Source organism: Buteo buteo, chromosome 8 (genome assembly GCF_964188355.1).
Source record: "Buteo buteo chromosome 8, bButBut1.hap1.1, whole genome shotgun sequence".
NCBI lineage: Eukaryota > Metazoa > Chordata > Aves > Accipitriformes > Accipitridae > Buteo > Buteo buteo.
The window spans coordinates 5,762,763-5,784,362 of record NC_134178.1 but is presented as its reverse complement, the minus strand read 5'-3'; the positions used below and the strand labels follow the sequence as shown (position 1 = coordinate 5,784,362).

The following is a 21,600-nucleotide window of genomic DNA, read 5'->3' as shown; positions in this document are numbered from 1 at the left end:
AGTCACAGCAGAAAGGATTTGTCTCTTTCTTAAGTATTATACGCATCTCTTTGCAAATATACCTTTCAAAATGTTATGGAATTAGTGTACTTTACACACATGAGCGTATAAATTTGTATTTTTCACTTACCAAATTCTGCACCCGTCAGATACATGATCCTGCCAGTTGTTCTCTCGTATGATGAACATTAACAGTACAAGGCCTGTATTCCTGGTTTCTCAGCTGTTGTTTTTTCCCCTTTTTCCTCCCTGATTGTCATGATTGTTTTCCCTTGTACAAGACAAATGCTAAATAATAAGACAGTGTAATGGTATGGGCAGCTGAACTAGAAACACACTGATAGAGTAGATGCCCTTAGGGAAATGCCATGGAATGGTGTACAAGGACATATATTTCAGAGTCAAATGCAACCCCAGTTTCATTGTGGGTGTTTTTTTCTAAAATACATGTAGGCTTGGAAATTTTGCCCATGTGGGTTTCCTCCCAAATTTTTCAGTCTCACTGCACCCCGTTCAGTTCACCAACTCTTCTATTGTTTCCACAGTTTCTCCAACTGTAGTTCTGCAAGCTCACTTTGGGATTTGTAGCTACCTTACAGTCTCATGTCTGCCACTGTTGGCAACCCAAAAGGATAAAAATTACCCAGTCAAAAGCAATTACAGATCATCAGAGCGGAATCTGGCTTCTGCAGCCAGAAAGCAGTTACAGACATATAACTCTAGCCCAGCACTGCTATTCCAGCAGTATGTAATCAAAGCACTTGTTTGGTCAGAGGAATCTTACTGTATGGTGGAGTTATTGACTGAATAGACTGTTTAAATAATGGCTTCTGTCTTAGGTTTGGTTGGCTAAGAGTTTTGTTTTTTCCTGATACTGTGGGGGAAGACTATGGAGGTCATAAAAAAAACCCTATCAGGGTAGAAAAGATGAGATGTAATAGGATCTGCAGTAGGCAGAGAGCGAGTGCTACAAGAGAGAAAGAAAAGGGAAAAGGTAAAATCTTCCTACAGTGAGGTTTTACTTTTTTTTTTTTTACAGATAAATTTAAAAAGGCATAACAAAATTAAAGTATGTAACTAAATGATATTAAAAGGCAAACAGAACAAGTAAAACAATAAATGGCCTGACAAAAAATGTCAGTCTTATACGCATGTCTTTATTATAACAGAAACAAAATTTCAGCTATGTAGTACCAAAAATAAGGACTGTCTTTATTGATTCAGAAGGGACAAAGAAAAGCTAACAGACTAGGACAGAAAGGTTTCAGAGTTAAATGACTCTACATCCACAATTTTATTCCTTGGGATTTTCATGAAATTAAAAAAGTAAGTATGAACACAAAAAAACCCCTAGTTAAATCTTTGTATTTTCCATTTGTAAACTTCTGATTTTAAGTTAATAATTTCTAAATAAAGTTACACAAGAGTCAGTGCTGCATGAAATTCCTTTGCATGTCTCATTCAAATGCATAAACTCATTGCAGCAAATAGTATGTTGAACAAACATTATTTCATTTGCTTTTTACAGATGATCTGATTATTTTTATTTGACATAATTTGTCAAAAATCTTACATAAACTTACTTCTGCCTTCAGATTTCTTTAGAAATCCTAGCCATCCTGATGCATTGTGATGGGTTGAGCCTGGCTGGATGCCAGGTGCACACCAAAGCCACTCTGTCACTCCCCCCCTCAGCTGGACAGGGGAGAGAAAATATAATGAAAGGCTCCTGGGTTGAGATAAGGACAGGGAGAGATCACTCACCAATTACTGTCACGGGCAAAATAGACTCGACTTGGGGAAATTAATTTAATTTATTACCAATCAAAATCAGAGTAGGGTAATGAGAAATAAAACCAAATTTTAAAACACCTTCCTACCTCCTCCCTTCTTCCCAGGCTCAACTCCACTCCCAGTTCTCTCCACCTTCTTGCCCCCAGCAGTGCAGGGGGACGGGGAATGGGGGTTGGGGTCAGTTCATCACACCTTGTCTCTGCCGCTCCTTCCTCCTCAGGGGGAGGACTCCTCAGTCGTCCCTTGCTCCAGCCTGGGGTCCCTTCCCCGGGCTGCAGTCCTTCAGGCACAGCCTGCTCCAGCGTGGGTGCCCCGCGGGGTCACAAGTCCTGCCAGCAAACCTATGCCAGCGTGGGCTTCCCACGGGGTCCCAGCCTCCTTCAGGCATCCCCCTGCTCCGGCGTGGGGTCCTCCCTGGGCTGCAGGTGGAGATCTGCTCCCCCGTGGACCTCCCTGGGCTGCAGGGGGACAGCCTGCCTCACCGTGGTCTTCCCCACGGGCTGCAGGGGAATCTCTGCTCCGGTGCCTGGAGCATCTCCTCCCCCTGATTCTTCACTGACCTGGGGGTCTGCAGGGCTGTTTCTCCCACATGTTCTCACTCCTTTCTCCCAGCTGCTGTTGTGCAGCAGTTTTCCCCCCTTCTTAAATGTGTTATCCCAGCGGTGCTACCACCATCGCTGATGGGCTTAGTCTTGGCATCAGGTCCAACTTGAAGCCGGCTGGCATTGGCTCCATGGGACACAGGGGAAGCTTCCAGCAGCTTCTCACAGAAGCCACCCCTGTAGCCCCACCACTACCAAAACCTGGCCATGCAAACCCAATACATGTATTAACCCTGTTTGTCATTTGGACAACAGGCTTGCTCACCTAATTTTAATGGCATCCGATTGATTTTGTGATTAGATGATCCTACAAAAACCTTACTTAATGGGCAAGTGACCATTTCTGTTGTCATATACTGGTGGTGCGTTTGGGTTGGGTTTGGTGGGGTTTTTTACTTTCTGTAATACCTGAGAATAAATTTCAATCTCAGAAGTGTTAATGAAATTTTATATAAAAATATGGCATCTGATCTTGTAGCATTAAAGCAAATAGCAGCTTCATTGTCAGTTTTACTGAAAGTAGAATCAAGTCCATCCTTATTTCTGAAACTGTACACATGGGTTTAAGATGCTCTTTCACTGATTTTTAAAAGCATTTTATAGAAATAATGAGGACCTTTCATAGAGATCACTCTTAAGTTTTATAAGCTACAAGAATGGTTTTAAGATTTTTTTGTTTTGTGGAATCCTTTCTTGAGCAGCCCTTCATAATTAAGTCATTCATAAACAGATTTTTTTTCAAGAGAATGCTCATTTGTTTCCTTTATTTGCCTAACTTGAAGGCCATGTGTCAACTTGTCACTGTGATAACAACAGCTTGCAAGTTAGACATTCAGAAAGGGTTTCTGACTTAGTAAATTAAAGTTTTGTAATTGCCAATTAAACTGCCTGTCAGTGTATTATATGGTGCCACTATATAAATACTGGAAATTCAGGTTTTGAGGCTGGCTTCAGACTGTTGGAAATCTTGTCTCTGCTTCTCTCCTATTATTACTCCTTGTTTCATCAACAGTTGCATTGCGCTCCCCTTCAGCAGCACTTCACCTCAGGATCTCCATCTTTCTTACTGTCTTAATTCTCCAAGATCTCTTCCATTCTTAGAATTTCCCAATGCTCTGCTCCTAGAAACAAATGAGTAGTAAGGCAAGCCTAAACAGAAATTATTTACTTGTGGGAAAAAAGTGATAAAACACAGACAGCTGTGAAAATAAGGTGGTGAATTTAAGAGAGTTTTTTATGGCATTCAATAATAAACACCACAAGCATTTTTCAAAATGTGACATTATCTGGAAGTTAAAGGTTATTTTTCATATTTGAAGCTGTGCAGACAATAAATGCATTTTAACAACTCCACCACAGTATTTATCCTCCAGAGTTTGTTGCATTCGTTTTTGAACTGATACATAAAAAAGGTATGTTGAATGTTTGCACTAATGTGAAGTCTGTGAAATGGCAATAGTCAGTGTAGACCAGTTACAGTTTTCCTGGAAACACCAAATATCACAGCTTTAATTCCACCGCCTCCTGCAGGGCTGCTGCTTGGAGCTTTGTTCCGCTGGGAAGGAAGAACCCTCCCTCTGCTCGTGGGAGGACCTGAATCTGTGAAGTGGATAGATCTGGGGATTGAACAAAGCCATTTTCAAAGATTTTAGTTTCATCTGACACCTTTACAGATTGACAGTGGTAAATAGAGTATTCAGTTTTGCAAAGAGAGGGCTAATAACAGATTTAAGAAGAAAACTGCATGTAATGTTACTGGAATTACTTGAATAAAATTTATCGCACTTATGAAGTGCACTATATGATAATGCTGGTTTTTTGACACACATGAAGTGATGGTTTTCTTGAATGCATGCATATGCTGCGATCCTTCATGCCAGTATAACTCGTAACTTTCACTGTATACCAGCCTACATTCTCCATAAATATGTGCTATAATATTATTTATTTTTTTAATATTATAAACACTTTTTCTTCTCAAATAGATTAAACTGTGGAAATAAGAGAATGTATCTTCTGATTTAAATTAGAAAGCTTTTTGTATCGTTATGGTTTAGCGGTATGGGCTATATATAACTTAGGTTTTGCTTTCATGTCACTTGAATTTAACTCACAGATTAGAAAGCATAAATATATAGACTTTGACCAGCTGCAGGATGAAGACAGCTCCTCTCACAAGTCATATTACACTGTTATAGGAGTTTTGCCATTATCTTCAATCACTGTAGTATCAATCCTATCAGCAATAGTTTCCATTTGAACTGTTATTTGCCTAAAGTCATTTTATTATCTTTCAGTGTGCTAAATGCATGTCTTCCCCAGGGAGAAAAAGAGGCTTTTGTGCAAAATCAGGAGCTGTAGTTGTATACAAAGAAGTGTCAGATAACAGGGAGCATTAGGCACTGATCGTATGGATGCTCCCAAGCTTGAGCAGCTGCTGGGATATAGAACATTCTGCAGAAGTCATTGAGACTGAGAGGCCATCTTCAAAAGGTTCACTGGACAAGAACAATAAATAAAAGTTTGTTTAATCCATCCGGTCAATAATCTCACGAAATGAAGCTTCTCTTTTCATGTTGTCTCAGCACTTGATTGAGCAAGTAGTTTTAATACATCTTGAAACAGAGTATTATAGTCTTGAAATTGCCAGTTGTAAGAATACAGATGAAACAAGCAAATAATGTGAATAAATCACACTGTAATGAAACTGTCCCTACTGACATTACCTTACTGGTTTCGCCCTGTGCAGCTAAAAAGGAAACCAAATAGGTGATCTGTTTGGGGAAGTTTTGGGACTTAGGATTATTTAGAGTGAATAGATTTATCGCTATTGGTGTAATAACTCTCAAAGAGGAAAAGGATGAGAAAGAAGAAAATATGAAAGAGATATGGGATTAGTACAACTGCTGCTGCACATAGAATCCTTTATTCTTTATTTAATTATTATGCATTATTATCCTGTAGTGGCCCCCAGTAAAGAACATTTTTGTCTTACCTTCCACCTTCTCCTGTGCTTTCCTATATTCCTCTTCCTCCATGCACTCCTGTCAGTCTTCCCAAGAATCCTCCTCCTTTGCATGCAAACTCACTTAGGAAAATTAAACTTCATAAAAGTCTTATTCATATATATCTTTAGAGGATTATTCTGAGGTGTCCGTCTTGGTATGAGCGGAATTGTCTCAGGAGATACGCATTTCTCTTCATTTCTGATCAAGGAAGGCTGATTTAGCTGTCTCACCTTAGGAGTCTTGAGTTAGGACAGATAAATCTCACTTACACAGTCTTCCCTGTATACCTTTTTGCATGGTATTACATATATAGTAGCATACTCAGTCTAAGTAATTCTTCAGCTCTTATTTGTAAACATTAGATAAAATTGAGAGTTGTACTACATATGTATGAAAAACGTATTTTAACTCCATTTGGCGTAGCGACATGGGCTTTAAAGTGTGAACTGAAGTGATAAAAGAGAATGAAGATACTCAAGAACAAATTAGGTAGACAAGAAAACGAAAACAGTGAACAAGACAGGACTGAAAATTGAAGTCTCTTGAATACTGATGGAATGGTAATCCCAGAGGAGTCAGAGGGCAATACAAGTGGAAAGGAGCTGAAGATGGTGAAAGAAAAAACTTCAAAATTGTAATCAGCTAAAAGTAGTACTGAGTAAAGACAATAGTGAATGAAACCTCTGTTTCTTTTAGAAATAACCTGTATAAAATACAGGTCCAGGCTATGAGCTTCTTACTTGCAATGATGAGCAGTTATTCCCAAAACTAATGCTAGTAACGGCACTGGAGATTCACAAATCTGGGGAAAAGGAGCAATAAAACTAATATGATAAAAGATCAATGAAAGTGTGAGAATGTAACTGGAACTATAAAAGAATAATCTTCACTGGTGATGCTCAACTGATACAGGAAATTGCAGGCATATGTTCTGGAACAGCTATAAAATAAAACATTTCTTGAATGACATTCTACTTACAGTTCCCTAAGTCACCAAAGATACATTCCCCTTGGTACAAAAACTGTGTATATTACCTGACCTTTCAGAAACAAATGCCATTTTCAGTGCAACAAGAATGTATTAATTTTTTTGAGTTTAATGAGAGAAAAAATGAGAAAGGGGGGAAAAGAAAAGCAAAAAACCCACATTAAAATCTTGTTAAGAGACAGTAGGACTTTACCTTAGGGATGGATTATGAAACATTAATAACAGCGTTTTCAACAAAGTACAAAAAAGAAGAATGGATTTTAAATTGTTTAGAAAGATTTTTAAACAAAATAGAAAGGAGTCAGTTCTGTTTCAAAAATGTAGAAAGTACAATAAAGAGAAATAACAGTATTTTAGCAGAGAAGCAAAAGAAAGAAAAAGGCTACAGCAAAGTGTCATTTTTTATGTCTTTACAGTTGTATATTAAGGAGACCTAACTATGGTACACCTGATGTTACTTTCCATGTCTGCCCCAAAAGTGAAGAGACAAAGCCTAAAAGAAACACATCTATCAAACCACCATGTTAGGGTAGGAACAGTGGATGGTTAGAGCCTACAAAGACTAATGTTTCAGCAACAACAGTATCATAATTAACATTTCAGCCTTTTCCTATCACAAAACGTTTAAACATATTTAGACTGAGGATAACAAAATAATCAGATGACAGAAGCTCTGTAGGAAAAAATGCAGGGGAAGGACGGGGGCAATGTCAATGTAGCCCTGCAAAACTTTTTTCTACCTCTGATGCTTGTATACTATTTTAAGAACCATCACAAGAGTGTAAATGTGTTCTAATGTGATGTACCTGAAATCTAAATGTACCCTTTTTTTTCTTAAGTGATGGGAGATGTTAATGGCCTCAAGAGAGGTTTTTGCAGATCAATGTCCTGTACTGCCCTGCTGGAAGTTGCTTTTCTATAAGCATTTGACAGAATTTAATCCCCAGCACATCTTTCGTAAAGGTTTCTCACTGGAGCTGATCTTTTCTATTGTTTCCTGGCCCAATCCAGATGCCCTCGCTCACGCAAAACAGTAACTTCTTCTGTGAATAGTGTCGGTGAAATCTGTAAGACTTCCTGTGGAGTAAGATGCTACTTAGTATGAATGTGACTGAAGAAATAAGAATGCACCCCTTGAAACTCACTTGAGGTAGAAATGGGAGAGAAAAAAGTATCAAGTTTGTGCAATCAGTCATAGAAAGCACAGAACCGAGTTATTTTACATTGGATATTTTGAGGTAGTCTATCTTACAACTTTTTCCCTTTCTTTAAGTTGCTGAAACCTTCTTGATTTAAAATGGTTGAGGAATTCTCTCTATGTAGAACTGATGAGACTGTGTGGGGGTTAAGAGGGAAAGAGGGAATAAAAGGGTGCAACTGAGCTATCAAATCACCCGTGTTTCCATTGCTTTCAGTGGAGGAGACCATCATCATTTTAGATTTGCAGAAAATACAGAAGATGCTTATGAGTGTAACATGTTAATGACATTTTACAGTTCTGGAAACATTATGAACTTCATGTGTGAAATAATACTACGTATCTTCAGCTTTAGGAATAATTTTTTTTATTCCTCCCCTCCCCCTCCAATAATCTGAATTTCTGGCTTTGGGAACTAGGATTTCCCCTAAATTTGGTACAAGAGCATGTTGCATAAGAGGTGAAAAACTGGGGTTTGTACTTGAAGGAATTCCTGTTCTGTTCATCCCAGGATTTGAAAAATAGGTTTCTCCTAATTTCCTCTATTTCCCAACAGAATGATTGAAGCATATATATCTTCATATATAGGCTGCTTATGATATTTAACATAAATATCATGGAAAGCACATGGCAGAATTTTTTTCTTATAAATAACACTCATCATAGCTTATAATCCAGAACCCTCCAAACACCCTGTGTTTTTAGCAGATCTAATACCACTGACACGGCAGAAGTGTATATATTCACAGCAGGAAAAGAGAGGACTGTAATTTCAGATTTGTCCCCGTTTCCTGATTTTCTAAGGCTTCTGTTCCTCAGTTTTAACTGCAATTGCTCGCTCAACCCTTCGTTGTAGTTCACCATCATTCTTTTTAATTCCTCCAGGCTCTCTCCAATTGATCCACATGTCTCTTGGTTATGGTGCCTAGAGATGTTCACAGTATATTGCCTAAAGTCTTACGGATGATGAGTAATCCTGGAGGATAGATAGGCTGTTTAAAAAAAAAAAAAAAGAATTTTATGTGGAAACATTTCAAAGCATATAGTGTGCAGGGGCCTTGATCACAAAAGTAAGATTTGGTCTCAGAAAGAATATATGCCATGCTGAGCTCCATACTAGACGGTTTTACTTACTCCAGAACACATTCTGTCCCTAGTCACAGGCACCCAATTCCCACTGGCTTTGAAAATGTCAAACAGCATCAAAGTTAGATTCATTTCAAGATCAATAACCTTCCAGAGATTCAGGGTAGCATATACATTTTAGTTTCTCTTTTCCCCAGCTTACAATTCAGAACTAAGAGTATATATTTTGCTGAAGGCAGAACAGAAATCACTGCATCTATAGGTCTGCATAGTCAGAGCTCTAAGGCATATATTTTATGGGACTGTATAAAAGATACATAAAGAAGAGCTTTAAACTAGGAATGATGGGCTTGGAAAAGGAGCTGATTGAGAACATATGGGTGAGGATTAAAGAGCAGACCAGCGTGGGCGTCTGCTATAGACCACCGGACCAGGAAGAACAATTGGTTGAGGCCTTTTACAGACCGCTAGAAGTACCCTCATGTTCACAGGCCCAGGCCAAGGCCCCGATGGCGGACCAGCCTGCTTATCTGCTGGAGGGACAACACAGTAGGCCATAAGCAATGCAGTAAGATCCTCGATAGCATTGATGAAAGCTCCCTGACACAACTGACAGAGGAGCCAACGAAGAGAGAAGCTCTGCTGGACCTCATACTGACAAACAAGGAAGGGCTTATTCAGGAGGTGAAGGTCGAAGGCAGTCTTGGCTGCAGTGACCGTAGTCCACAAGCCTGGACTTCAGGAGAGCAGACTTTGGCCTCTTCAGGGATTTGCTTGGAAGAATCCTATGGGATAAGGCCCTGGAATGAAGAGAGGTCCAAGAATGTTGGTTGGTATGCAAGGATCACCTTTTGCAAGCTCAAAACTGGTCCATCCTCAAGAGCGGGAAGTCAGGCAAAAATGCCAGGAAGCCTGTATGGATGAACAAGGAGCTCCTGGCAAAACTCAAACATAAAAAAGGACGATACAGAAAGTGGAAGCACGGAGAGGTGACCTGAAAGGAATATAGAGGCACTGTCCAAGCATACAGAGAGGTCGTTAGGCAAGCCACAGCCCACTTGGAGTGGAATCTAGTAAGGGATGTCAATGGGTATTTATATATTTGAAGCTAAAGTAAATTGTGAATTGAAAACTTTTTAATTGGTGCAGTGCTCTTTTGTGAAAAAATAGTTGCTAACTATCATCACTTGTAAAATGACTTTCTTGGTATACTATAAAATTCTGCAAGGAATTTGGCAGAAAAATAGTTCAGATTGATTAAATTACATACAAAAAGCAATATTAAAAGACAATTAATGTGGCTGAAAAGTCAAGAATTTGAAACCTTTGTTAATAAAATGCTCAAGAATGGAGGATGGCACAGCACTTTCCTGTACTTTTAAAAGGCTGAGTCCGTGCTCAGCTTATATCAGTTTCATAAAATATTTTATACCTAACAAAAGTGCATCAGTAGAAATGAGGAACATACAGTGATGTGAAAGCCAATTCCCTTGCAGAACCCCCACCAGCATTTGTGACGGCTTTTACAGGAGTAGTGGAGATGTCAAATGCTTGGCCTGTCTGAGAGATTATCTTTTATCCAAAACAAAACAAGTAATGTTTTCTAAGAGAACTGTTTCCTAAAGATGTTTGTTCTTAAGATTTCACAGGGTTTACAACTGTTTTATTCCCTCTGAATTTGAATGGTTTTGTTATTTAAACCATAAGACCTAACTTTCTTTCCTTAGGCATAGAGATACACCAAGCCTGAAGTTCACTGGTTTAAGATGATAAAACAAAGGCCTAAGAAGCAATGCCTGGTTATTCACATTAGACATAATAAGTCAAGGAGATTGTTCTTTTATTTACTGTTTTCTAAGGCTCTATGCCTAGGGCTTTAAGACGTTTCCTGTATTCTTATTACATTTTACTCTCTTGTTTCATCTGAAGATTAAAAAATAAGCAGTCAAGGTACAATACATGTATCCTACTAGATTTTAGGATTTCTTTTTTTTTTTTACTGAAAGAATTGCATGAAGTCACTCACTCAGATTTCAATCTGTTGAAGTATACAGTCCTACCATGACCCAGAAATCTTGGAATTTGAATGTAGTCTTTGTAACAGCTGTAGATGCATGCAAATAACATTACATTTATCTATTTTTTTCTTTCACATGGAAAATAAGAACATATTATGTTAATTTTTACACTTTGAAAATATTTTGGATTACAGAACTTTTTGCTGGGAAACCAATTGCCCTTTGCTGTGCTTTCAACTCAGTAAATATCAAGACTTAAACCTGAAGTTCAGCAGCTGAGAACAATGACTATCAATTGCCTTTTCCCCAGCTGTTCCTCATTAACAGCACAAGGTGTGCTTATTTAAATCCAACCTTATCTCCTAATATACAAGGAACAGTGAGTGGCTGAATTCAGTAGCTATTAGGAGTACAGTAGATCAGATCTTCCTGTTTATTGATTTGTAAAGAACAGCCTCGTACTGCTTTGGCAGCTCTGAGTCAGTGAGAGAAAAGAAAGAAGCTTTTCAGCTCTTGGGAGGAGAATTGCTGGGTAACATTAAAGAGGGTCTTGTAGAAGCCAGTTTCCTTTGATATGCAGTCAAATTGGATGTGATTGGAGTCAAGGTCAGGAGGCTGTGGAAATGCTATGAATATGGTGGGAGAATTAAAGGAGTGTTATTCTAATAAGTATTGTATGTATGCATGCTTATTAATACAGAAAATTGCCTTTCTCTTTTCAAGAGAACAGCCTTTGGTGAAGTAAATTTTAAAAAAGGAGATTGTGTGTCATTTTGCTGCTGCACTAAATATAGCTGTTTAGATTAGAGACTTCTATTCTTTTTCTTCTTTTTTTTTTTTTTTGCCATTTTTTTTCTCAGAATCCCAGGCATATTCAGCCATTCAACAATTGTCTTAAGTCTATATATTTTGCTTTTTCTTTTTAACTAGTGATCTCATTTCTACTGTCTCATGTCAGTAAGCAGTAAAAATAGCTGCTTACCCACCTTCATATAATTTGCCCATATTTGGGGCAGCATAATTATGTAATTAGTGTCTCTATAGTATGCTGTATGTGCCCTTAGATGACCTTAAAAAAGGATATAATTTTGACCTCAGAAGAGTTTATGCTGTTGCTGTGTTTCAAATTAATAGTAATTTGAAGAAGTTAAGCTGGAACGTAAATGTCTAACTTTACTGAGTGGGATAGGTGATACCTACCTGACCTCCTTACTCTTCTGTCAATGATCTTAAAGCAGAAAGTGAAGTAATTTCACAAAATAGAACTTAACAAAACCTATTCCTCCTCCCCTATTTTAACTTGGTGGATTGAAAGTTGTTCTAATATTTGCCTATATTTGGTATATTTTATTCAGAAGTGAGAACATTCAGAGAAATCTGGTGAGGATAAGTTTTGTTTTTCCTTTAAGGGGGGGGACGGGACACAACCCCAAACCAACATTTTTCTCTTGACTTTATGTTGGGATTCTAGCACTTGGCTAGCGTGGCAGTAGACCTAGCAATGGTGAATCAGAAAGAGGGAGAATTGAAATCTTTTTTCCATTATAGTATTAATAATCCCCTATCAAAATAGCATTTGACACTATTAAGTCTCTTCAGTGACAGCATGATTTGGCTTAGAAATAGGGGTTGAAACTGCTGTTCATTTCCATGACCATCAGAGACAAAAAGATCTGTTTTTTCTTAGAAAGAATAAAAGTCAACTTAGAAATTGCAGACATGTAACAAAGTGTGCAGAGCAAATGTAGGAAGAAAAAAAAGCCACTTATTGCCTTACTTTGCTTGGCAGATTAAGATATTTCTAAAGAGATCCACCTAGAAATAAACCAGGGTGGGCCGCAAGAGATATAATGTACAAAGATGTGTGATATACAATTGTATAGACTTCTCATTTGCTAGTTTCATGTTTTCAACTACATTGACTTTTCAGATAATGTCACTGGTGTCACATGTAGAGTTGTTTTGGGGTGAGTTTTTTGTTGTGGTTTTCTTTTAAGTGAATGCAAACAAATAACCACTCTATCAGCAGAATGGGTTTTGATTCATTGTTCTGCACATCATTTCTTCTGAAGCGCTTCCATCTCTTTCTAGCCTTTTAGGAGAAAATTGACAGTTATTTTCAATTATTGCAACTCGATCACACTGCAAGAGGCTAATGGATACTAATTTAATCCGTTTCTGTAATAAACTTCTTTATTTCCTTGCTTATCAAATATTCTAAGAAAAATGTAAATCTTATGAACATGTGATTGCAGTTTAAAAATTAGAATGAAAAGAAAATGATTAAATCCTTTTACAGGAAATAGTCTTTGCAAGATAGATAGTAATGCTTTCGAGCAGGGAGAGATGAGTGTATAATGCATCTTCTTAGCTGTTTCACTAGCATGGCAGCAGTTGAACTAAACCATGCTATAGTAGAGCAAAGGCATTTTTGTTAGTGTCATTTAGGACGAACTGGAGGTGTTTGTGCTTTTTTGCTCAAGAGTGTGCACTTGCACATTTGCCATTCACGTTGGCTAGGAAAGCCAAATGCAGTTGCATGCTAGATCTCTTTGAGAAGCACTGCAAGAGACATTATATGAATATCTCAAGAAGGGAGATACATAAAGAGTGTTTAATAGATAACTAACATTTTAGTGGTTTTGTGTGCTTTGTTCTTCATCTTTATAAAAGGATGTGTCCAAACAGAGGACTGTGATAGAGAAGTGAATTGAATTATAATTCAGGTGTAATTCTTGAATTCGAGTTTGGAACCCACAGAAGTCTCTTTCTGAATTGCCTCAATGCTAATGAGGGTGGAGGTGTTCACATCTTCACCTGTAACATTCCCTGTTTGCCTGACGTTTTCTCACTACATGTGATCACTAGCTTTGTTGGCCATTTGTCTGTGGCCATTTAAGATTCACAAATAAGACTTTTTGGAGTAAATTCCTTACAGAGTGCATTGAATGTGAGTTCTCTAAGTGTGCTGAGCACAAACAGGCATTCCACCGCTCTCCTTCACTCATGCAGCATTGGAGCCACTCAGTTTGCAGATTACATTTTAGCCTATCTGTCTGGGGCGTAAGCACCCCGGAGGTAGTTTCCTCTACTGAACGTGTTCAGTTGAGCATCAAAGCCATGGGGAAGACTGGGGCAGGATTAAGACAGTGCTAGGCCTAGGCTGAGTATTATGTTGTCTCAGTATGGAATTTGTATATCCAAGAATACAAGATTCATGGATCAAGAGAGAGAGAGACCATTTTTACAGCTCTTTGCTGAGGCTGCTCGTTATTTGCAGGCACAACGTTAACAACATGATGGGGTGTGCCCCCTTCCTCCACCACATCTTTCTGAATAGCTCAGCAACTCCAGCACACCTTAATAGTTGGTGTTGGGTACTTTTTGAGAACATGGAAAATACTGGGAATGACACAACTTAATATTGCCTCTTCATCTACGCCTGTTTTGTAGTGTGGACCTAAACAAAGAATGCTTTAGATGCAATAAAAATGTTCTCAGTTAAACCCCAGCAAAATTTAAAAAAAAAAAAAAAAAAGATTTATTAGTAGTAGACCCAAGTCAAATCCATCAAATCCTTATTCTGATTTCAGTGGAGCTGTTATAACAGGTGTTTTCAAGGTTGAATCCCTACATTAGGTAAAGTACTTCTAAACTATTCTTAACAACTACGTGACATAGCTTTGCTCTTGTTATTGTTATAATCTGTTTATCTGAACCTGATTATCTGTTCAGTTCCCATGGCTGCATCCAAATGATGGGAAACAGAATTCGTTTCATCAGATGTTTTCAAAGTCTTTAAAGGAGAGGAACTTTAAATAGCGTTTGTTTGTTTAGCAGAAGCTGTTTATGTTCCATGTCAATATCACTTAGAACCAGTATAGGATTTTTAATATTACTGTCTTCATCTTCAAGTATAATGTTTACTGCACTACTGTGCCCCTTTCATTTGTTAGGACTGAAAGAAGGTAAATGTTATGTAAAACAGCGGGTTAAACAAATAATGGAAATGCATGTCTCTTGAAGCATGTACTCTCAGTGAAGAAAAGCAGCAGTTCAAGTATCCTGATCACAGAAAATCCTAATGTTTGTTTTTAAGTCAAAATCGGATATAAAAAGATTTTGGTCAGTTAAAACCAAATTCTCATATCTTGATTCAGATAAAGCAATAGCCAACTTTCTGGAAATCTACCTATTGATTTTTTTTATTATTATTATTTTTTTAAGTAACAATGCTTGCTGAGAAATACTGTAGAGAGTTTTACCTAAAAGATACCCAAATCCAATCCATAGTCCCATCTTGCATGTTACATACTGGTGGTAGTATCTTTAAAATGATTACTTTTTGCATATTAGTCTGGCTAAGCTGATACTAGTAGGAAAAGATTACTGAAGTCAGAAGACATAATTTTTCCTTTGGCTATCGAGACATGGGCGGGGGGGGCATGTATTTGCAAAACTCATTCACAGTCTGTATGTTTTCTTCCATTTAAGCAAGGAAAATGAATGCTTGAATCGGGTTCAAAATTTTGCTGTTTTCTTCACACACAGCTCCAGTTTTTCACAACATCATTTTGTTCGAAGGAAAACCGCACTTGTTCAGAGTGTAGCATACACAAATACAAAGGATACTGTTTGTGCTTATATTGGAGGAACCTATTTCACTTGACTTGGAAGAAAACAAGACAAAATTTAAAATTTAGGCATTACCTATATTTTCTTTCTGAAAATGAATTAAAAAAAATAATTTATGTACCAGTGAGAATTTTTTTCAAGAATCACAAATCAGTTATGAAGACTCAAGGTGGATGTGATTCTCCTTCTCCAGGTAGTTAGGATGTAAGCCACAAAGCCAAATCCAACTCTGATTTTATTGGATCAGAGACACATTCTTCTGTAACTTTAAGTAATCATCTTTTGTTCAGTGGGGTTTTTTATTGTTCACAATAGCCCCATGTTCAAATTCTGTTATTTTACCATTTACATCTTAGTCTTGGTAAAGTTCATAGAGACTGACTGCAATAATTTTCCTTGCTCTACCATCAATAGTGAGTTCATCTTTTGGCACCTAAAAGGTAGTACGCTGGTACATCGATAAGTGGTATTTCCTGGCAGCTGAGTGGAGTAACTTTCTATGTTCTCAGGTGCTAGTTTCTGGAGAATACTCAAGATTTCCCAATGTTTTATTTACCTCTGTGTTGACAAAATCTACCTCTAGACAGAGGTATTTCCTGGCTCACATCCAACCTGTTCGGTTTGAAAATTTACCCTGAAGTGTGTAAGGTATTTTATTTTGCTGGATGTGCATATATGGCTAAAAATCTCAGTTTGATAATTCTGTGCAGCCCAAAGCTCACCTGTATATTTTGAAGTGATTGAAATTTGAAGTGCTTGAAATGCTCAGTTTTAGCACACTTAAAGAAGTTGTACGGGCTGTGAGCTGGCAGTGGTTACACATACCCAAGGGTTCTCATACTCTGTTCTGAACACAAGCTGGCTGTTGTCATTCTTCTATACGAAACACTGCTCCCCGCTGTGTATTTGTGGAGCTCTCATTCTCTTTAGAGGTTCTGCATGCCAGAAAGTACTTTTTCCATCCTAGCTGACTTACTGAAAAGTAAGAACTAATATAAAGGAGGAGCCTCATGTTTCTTTACTAACCAATAATGTCCTAATGACAAAATAAGTATGTTATGATGTTTATTTTAAGAGGGTTCCAAAGAGTATATATAATTCCATTAATACTTTTTCCCATATTTTTTTATTTGCATGTGTTTGTTTTAAGTATGTTTAAGATTATCTTCCTAGTCTTCATTGAAAGGCCATTTCTTGATTAAAAACAATATCACATTAGTTTATGCTTCTGTACTTAAGCTAACAATATTGCTGACCAGAAGCAGCCCTATCATTGTTTTCTATGCACTTACAGACTTTCCTACCTTATATCTAAGCTTTGAATTATATGCGAACTCAAGCCCAAAGCCAGTCCCCAGTACAAAGCATTGCTTAACAGAACATCTATCCATGCAATTCACTTTAGACTTAAAATGTCCTTTACCCAGCCACCTTCTACTCACAGTGTCAGAAGTTATCCAGAGTTCACTCTTCCTAGGCTTAGTTTTGTCTAGCTAAGCAATCAGCAAGATTAAGCAAAAAAAGCACAGGTCATAGGACTGAGCCAGCATGTGCCTGCCTTAAACCTACCAGTAGAAATGTTGCTCTGTGAGCAATTCTGGATTCAAGAAAACAGTAGAAATAAGAACAGAGGCTACATGGTGCTATGCTAGTAGCTGAGTTATGTGGGGAGGTGCTGGTTGATGGGGACTAGCAAAAAATCACATTAATCGTGTCTGTGTAGAGGAAGCCAGAAGGGAAAAGGTGGCATAGGAATGGAGGAAGCTGCAGGAGAAGCATCTGAAAAATGGCTTGAGGAAAGAAAGGAAGGGGAGCCTTTTGGTCATAGAGTCAGTTTTGAAACTGTAAGCAAAAAAATCATGTCCTGGTGTTAAATTTCTATTGTGTTTAGTAAAACAAGATTTTGGGGCTAGGGGTTATTTGGCAAACACAGCCCTATCGAAGAGCTAGTCAATTCTATCATTATTTTTCCCTTCTAACTGAATTGTACCCAGTTATTATACAATTGTTCCTTCTTACCACCAACCAAAAAAATCCCTGGAAGTTTTAAAATGCAGATTGCTTTTTACTTGTGCAACCTATTTGTTTCCTAGTTACGTATATCATAATTAGGCCAATAAAAACAGACCAATCGCTTTTACCTTCTGCTTTGCCAGTGTCGATACAACACTTGCTTTTACAGGCAATATTTAAGATAAGTGAATCTGCTTCCTATCAGTTATTTTACTTGATACATTTCCAAAATATTTTATCATTACTTTCAAACATTTTTCCTTGCTTTACCTAATCCTATTTTTAGGCTTAACTCAGTGATGGTATGCTTTTAGCGTATAGGCTATAAAGCTGCTGGTAGATGTCATTCATACACTATGGAATCTTATAGCAACCACCCCCTCTTGGCTGCTTGCTTGGTATTTAACTCTACCGGGATTTTCAAGGATAAAGATAAAACCAATCTTACAACTAGCATCTGTGTTTTCATGCAGTACACCAACCCAACAAAACATTAGGAACAACATGTTCTTCAAAGGACTCTTCCAAGGAAAGGGTCGAGGGGGTAGGATTTGACTGATTAAAAGAACAGAAATGTTGGTACCAGATGCTCTCTGGTTACCCTCATTTCAGCACTCAGTTAAAATACGGTTATCATGTCCACATTAAAAAAGATTACTTGTCACATGCTGATTTATAATAGCATACTCTCAAAAAGTACTTTTGAGGTAGTTCTGTAAAAGTATTAACATAGAGGAATGTTTCTGACTTCAATATTGGTAAGCGACAGTCGTATTCTTTTCAGGTACATAAAGTCAGGCCAATTTGCTCTGTTTTTATTTATCAGCCTTTTCATTTTCAACTTGTTCTAGCATCAGTTAAAGTTGGGGGGGGGGGGGGGAACTACCCAAATCTTTTTTGATCTCCATTCTGTTGGATAAGACACATTAAATCTCAGTTAAGCCCTGAGGGGTAACGATTGTTGCAGGAGCTTGTTTAATTTTAAACAGAATGTTCTCTAATGAAAAAAAGTATCTAATTGCTACTTGTTACTTGCTTAGAAGAGTCATTTTCTTTCTCCTCTCTTAACAGGTGGCCATTGATGAGCGCATCAGGCAACTGCATGAAGCTCACAGGGATTTTGGCCCTACTTCCCAGCATTTTCTTACCAGTGAGTAATTGCCCATTTTTCTTGCTCAGCTTGCATACACAGTTAATTGATATTTTTTGTTGCCATGCACCGGTTATTGTTGCTATGAGTTTCTATTTTAGACTGTATTATAATGTTGTTCTTTTTTTTTTTTTCATTACTGGGAGCAGAACACTGTTAAGTAAGTTCATATAGTCCAGGGTAAAAGGAAAATATCTGCCAGTATCAAGTCTGTTTGTCCATACATCTGTCAATGCAAGGCTGGTCTTCATTGTTTGAAGGTTCCCTTTTAGGACTAGTGAATTAAAATGATATTAAAAATTGTATAAGTTTCTGATGATTGTAACCCAGAAAGGATTAAAAAAAAAAAAGGTTTATCCTTTCAAAGAAATATTCAGCTCCAAAAAGGCGCAAAATAAGACCTGCAAGAAAAATACTTTGCAGGATTTGATCACTTAGCAGAGCCGTGAGAGGATCAAAACCGTAGCGGGAAAGATGGCAGTTAAGTAAACTTTTTACAACTCTGCATAAAATATAATTGCTAGTAATATTCCCACTCCACCTCCGCAGACACTCTTTTATCAAGGATGTTTTGAAGTACACTGAAAGACAACTTGAAACACCTTCAAAGCTCCAAGGCAGTGACTAAAGTGAAGCTTCTTAAAGGCTGTGTCTTTTCTATTGTACTTCAATTAAGGAAAGTAAACAGTAAAACTTTATTTAAGAGATTATATCAGCAGAACAGAACATAGTCACAGGATAATGGTCTCCTATATGCAGAGGGACAAACTATCCAGACATCAGAAATAGATGTTACTATTATTGCATAGCTACGTTCACAGTGGGGTAGAGGACAAACTTCTCTTCAGCTGATACTGCATTGTAATTTGAATTGGTTAACCATTTTTTCCACTGAAAATTTCAATGGGAAACTGAAAATTCTCGGTGGGGTGAACTGCAAATTCAAAACCAGAGTCATTGTTGTGCCAGATAAGCATAATGCAGGCTCCCAATGATTCAACCCTACATCTTATTTTATCAAATTATGATCCTGTGAAGAAACAAGCCCTATTTTTGTGATTTCTACTACTTTTTCAAAATCTCTTTTAATTAACTCTTAATTACTGGGACTAATTAGTCAGCTCAATACATATAACTGCAAAGCAGACTTGTTAAGATTGAATGTGTGAGAGTTGTTACGGGTATATGACATGACCACAATATGCAAGCAGATGCCTGTTTTTCTTAAGACACACAGTGTGTTCCTGGTGAAAGAATAAACATGAAGGGTAAATTAAGGCAGCCTATATTGCAGTCTGGAAGAGACTAGAGTGACCTGAACTACGTTACCACACTGAAGAGCACGTCATTGTTCTCTGTGCCGGTGCTGAGTGCAGCCAGGCAACTTGTGTGACAGTTATGTCCTAGACCCATATTGCCTTATTTCTGATAAACTAGACCAATCCAAAAGTTGCTCAGTGTTATGATAGTCACCTCTTTGAGCCCACCCACCAATTAGTGAGATGCTGAGACACAATACACTATTCTTCTGTGTACTAACCAGAGCCAGCAAGGAGTGGAAATGATTCTGGACACTTCTCAGCACTTGAGGATCGCTTTAGGAAAAGGAGCCAGGTGTTGACTTTGGAAATGTCCTTTTTTTCTCAGTGATTTGGCTATGTGTATTTGTTTGTTCTGTCTCTCTTTCTTAGACGTGTATGCAAATACATGTGCAAATACACATTCTTACCTAACTTTTGCATGCACGTGTGCTTGAAGCACTGAAAATATCTATAGAATCCTTCCCAAGTATAAGTGTTCCGTCACTGAAAACTGCCAGTGCATTTATCTGTCCCATCTTTCATAAGCATCAAATTCCAAAAGCATCAAGTTCCTCTGTGTCATGTACTACCTGAGGAAAATATCATGCTTTTATGTGCTTTTTATGTACTGCCTCTGCTGCATCCCTACACTGATAGAAGCACATCTATTGGAGAGGCAGCGCTGCAGGGGAGAGAGTGTCAGCGTATTTGCCATCTAGCTCTAGTCCTGTTTCTGTATCTGTACTTTTGGGGATGAACAAGTCAAATATAAGGGTTGCCAAACAGAACTGGGCAGGTCAAATGAAGGTGAATTTAATGGCTTGTAAATGATCTTTCAGTGTATGGCAAAGAGAGTCCAAGTTGGACTAGCTGTGGCAACAAAAGTGAAAAGATGAATCATGGTAGTTCTGCTCTCCGGTTTTATTTTATAAGATCAACTCACAGAGCATTTTTATCTAAGGAGCTGAGATACACACAAGATCAATGCAAACTGTAATAAGTAAGGAAAATAAGCAATTTATTGGCTATTTCATACCTAATTTATATGCCAGTAATAATCAGTTCATCCTCTCAAACTCAGCATCAACTTTCCCTCTACCATACATGCTTGCTCACCTTAATGTGTGTGGGTGATGATCTTCAGTCCTCAACTGTGTTTATATACTTATATGAAAAATTGTCCTTTTAGATTTGATCTACCTTTAAGTAGTTCTGCAAAAAGGGTGGTACTGTAATCAAGTTCACGTTAAATCAGTAACTGAATTACATTTCTTTCCTATCTGGATGAAATAAATATGAGCTGCTAATCTGTGGTAATGTTTTTTACATGTTTGTTATTATTCTATATATAGAAATTACAGCATGATCTGTCTGTTTCTGCTTGGTTGGAACTGAAGCTGCATAGGGCTGTTGAAAAACTAGCTCAAAAGTAAGGGGGGAGTGAGGCAGGGACCTCATATTTGTCATGCCCAGTGCAGGCAAGTGTGATGGGTAGACCCTGGCTAAACGCCAGGTGCCCACCAGAGCCATTCTATCACTCCCCCATCCTCAGCTGGACAGGGGAGAGAAAAATATAACAAAAACTTGCGGGTCGAGATAAGGACAGGAGAGATCATTCACTAATTACCGTCACGGGCAAAACAGACTCAGCTTAGGGAAAATTAGCTCAATTTATTACAGATCAGCCAGAGTAAGGTAATGAGAGAATAAAACAAAATCTCAGAACACCTTCCCACCACCCCTCCCTTCTTCCCGGGCACAACTTCACTCCCGGATTTCTCCACCAAGCCCCCCCAGCGGCACAAGG

General features: G+C 38.0%; 1 protein-coding gene across 14 annotated transcripts in view; it reads left to right on the top strand.

The window, feature by feature from the left end:
- Window positions 1–21,600, top strand: part of DMD (dystrophin) — a 1,298,312-nt gene that overhangs the window by 1,150,150 nt on the left and 126,562 nt on the right. For all 14 annotated transcript variants that reach the window (XM_075033523.1, XM_075033524.1, XM_075033521.1 and 11 more), the window contains one exon: window positions 18,414–18,492. In XM_075033523.1, the coding sequence (XP_074889624.1) occupies window positions 18,414–18,492 (79 nt within the window). The remainder of the gene's footprint in view (window positions 1–18,413; window positions 18,493–21,600) is intronic.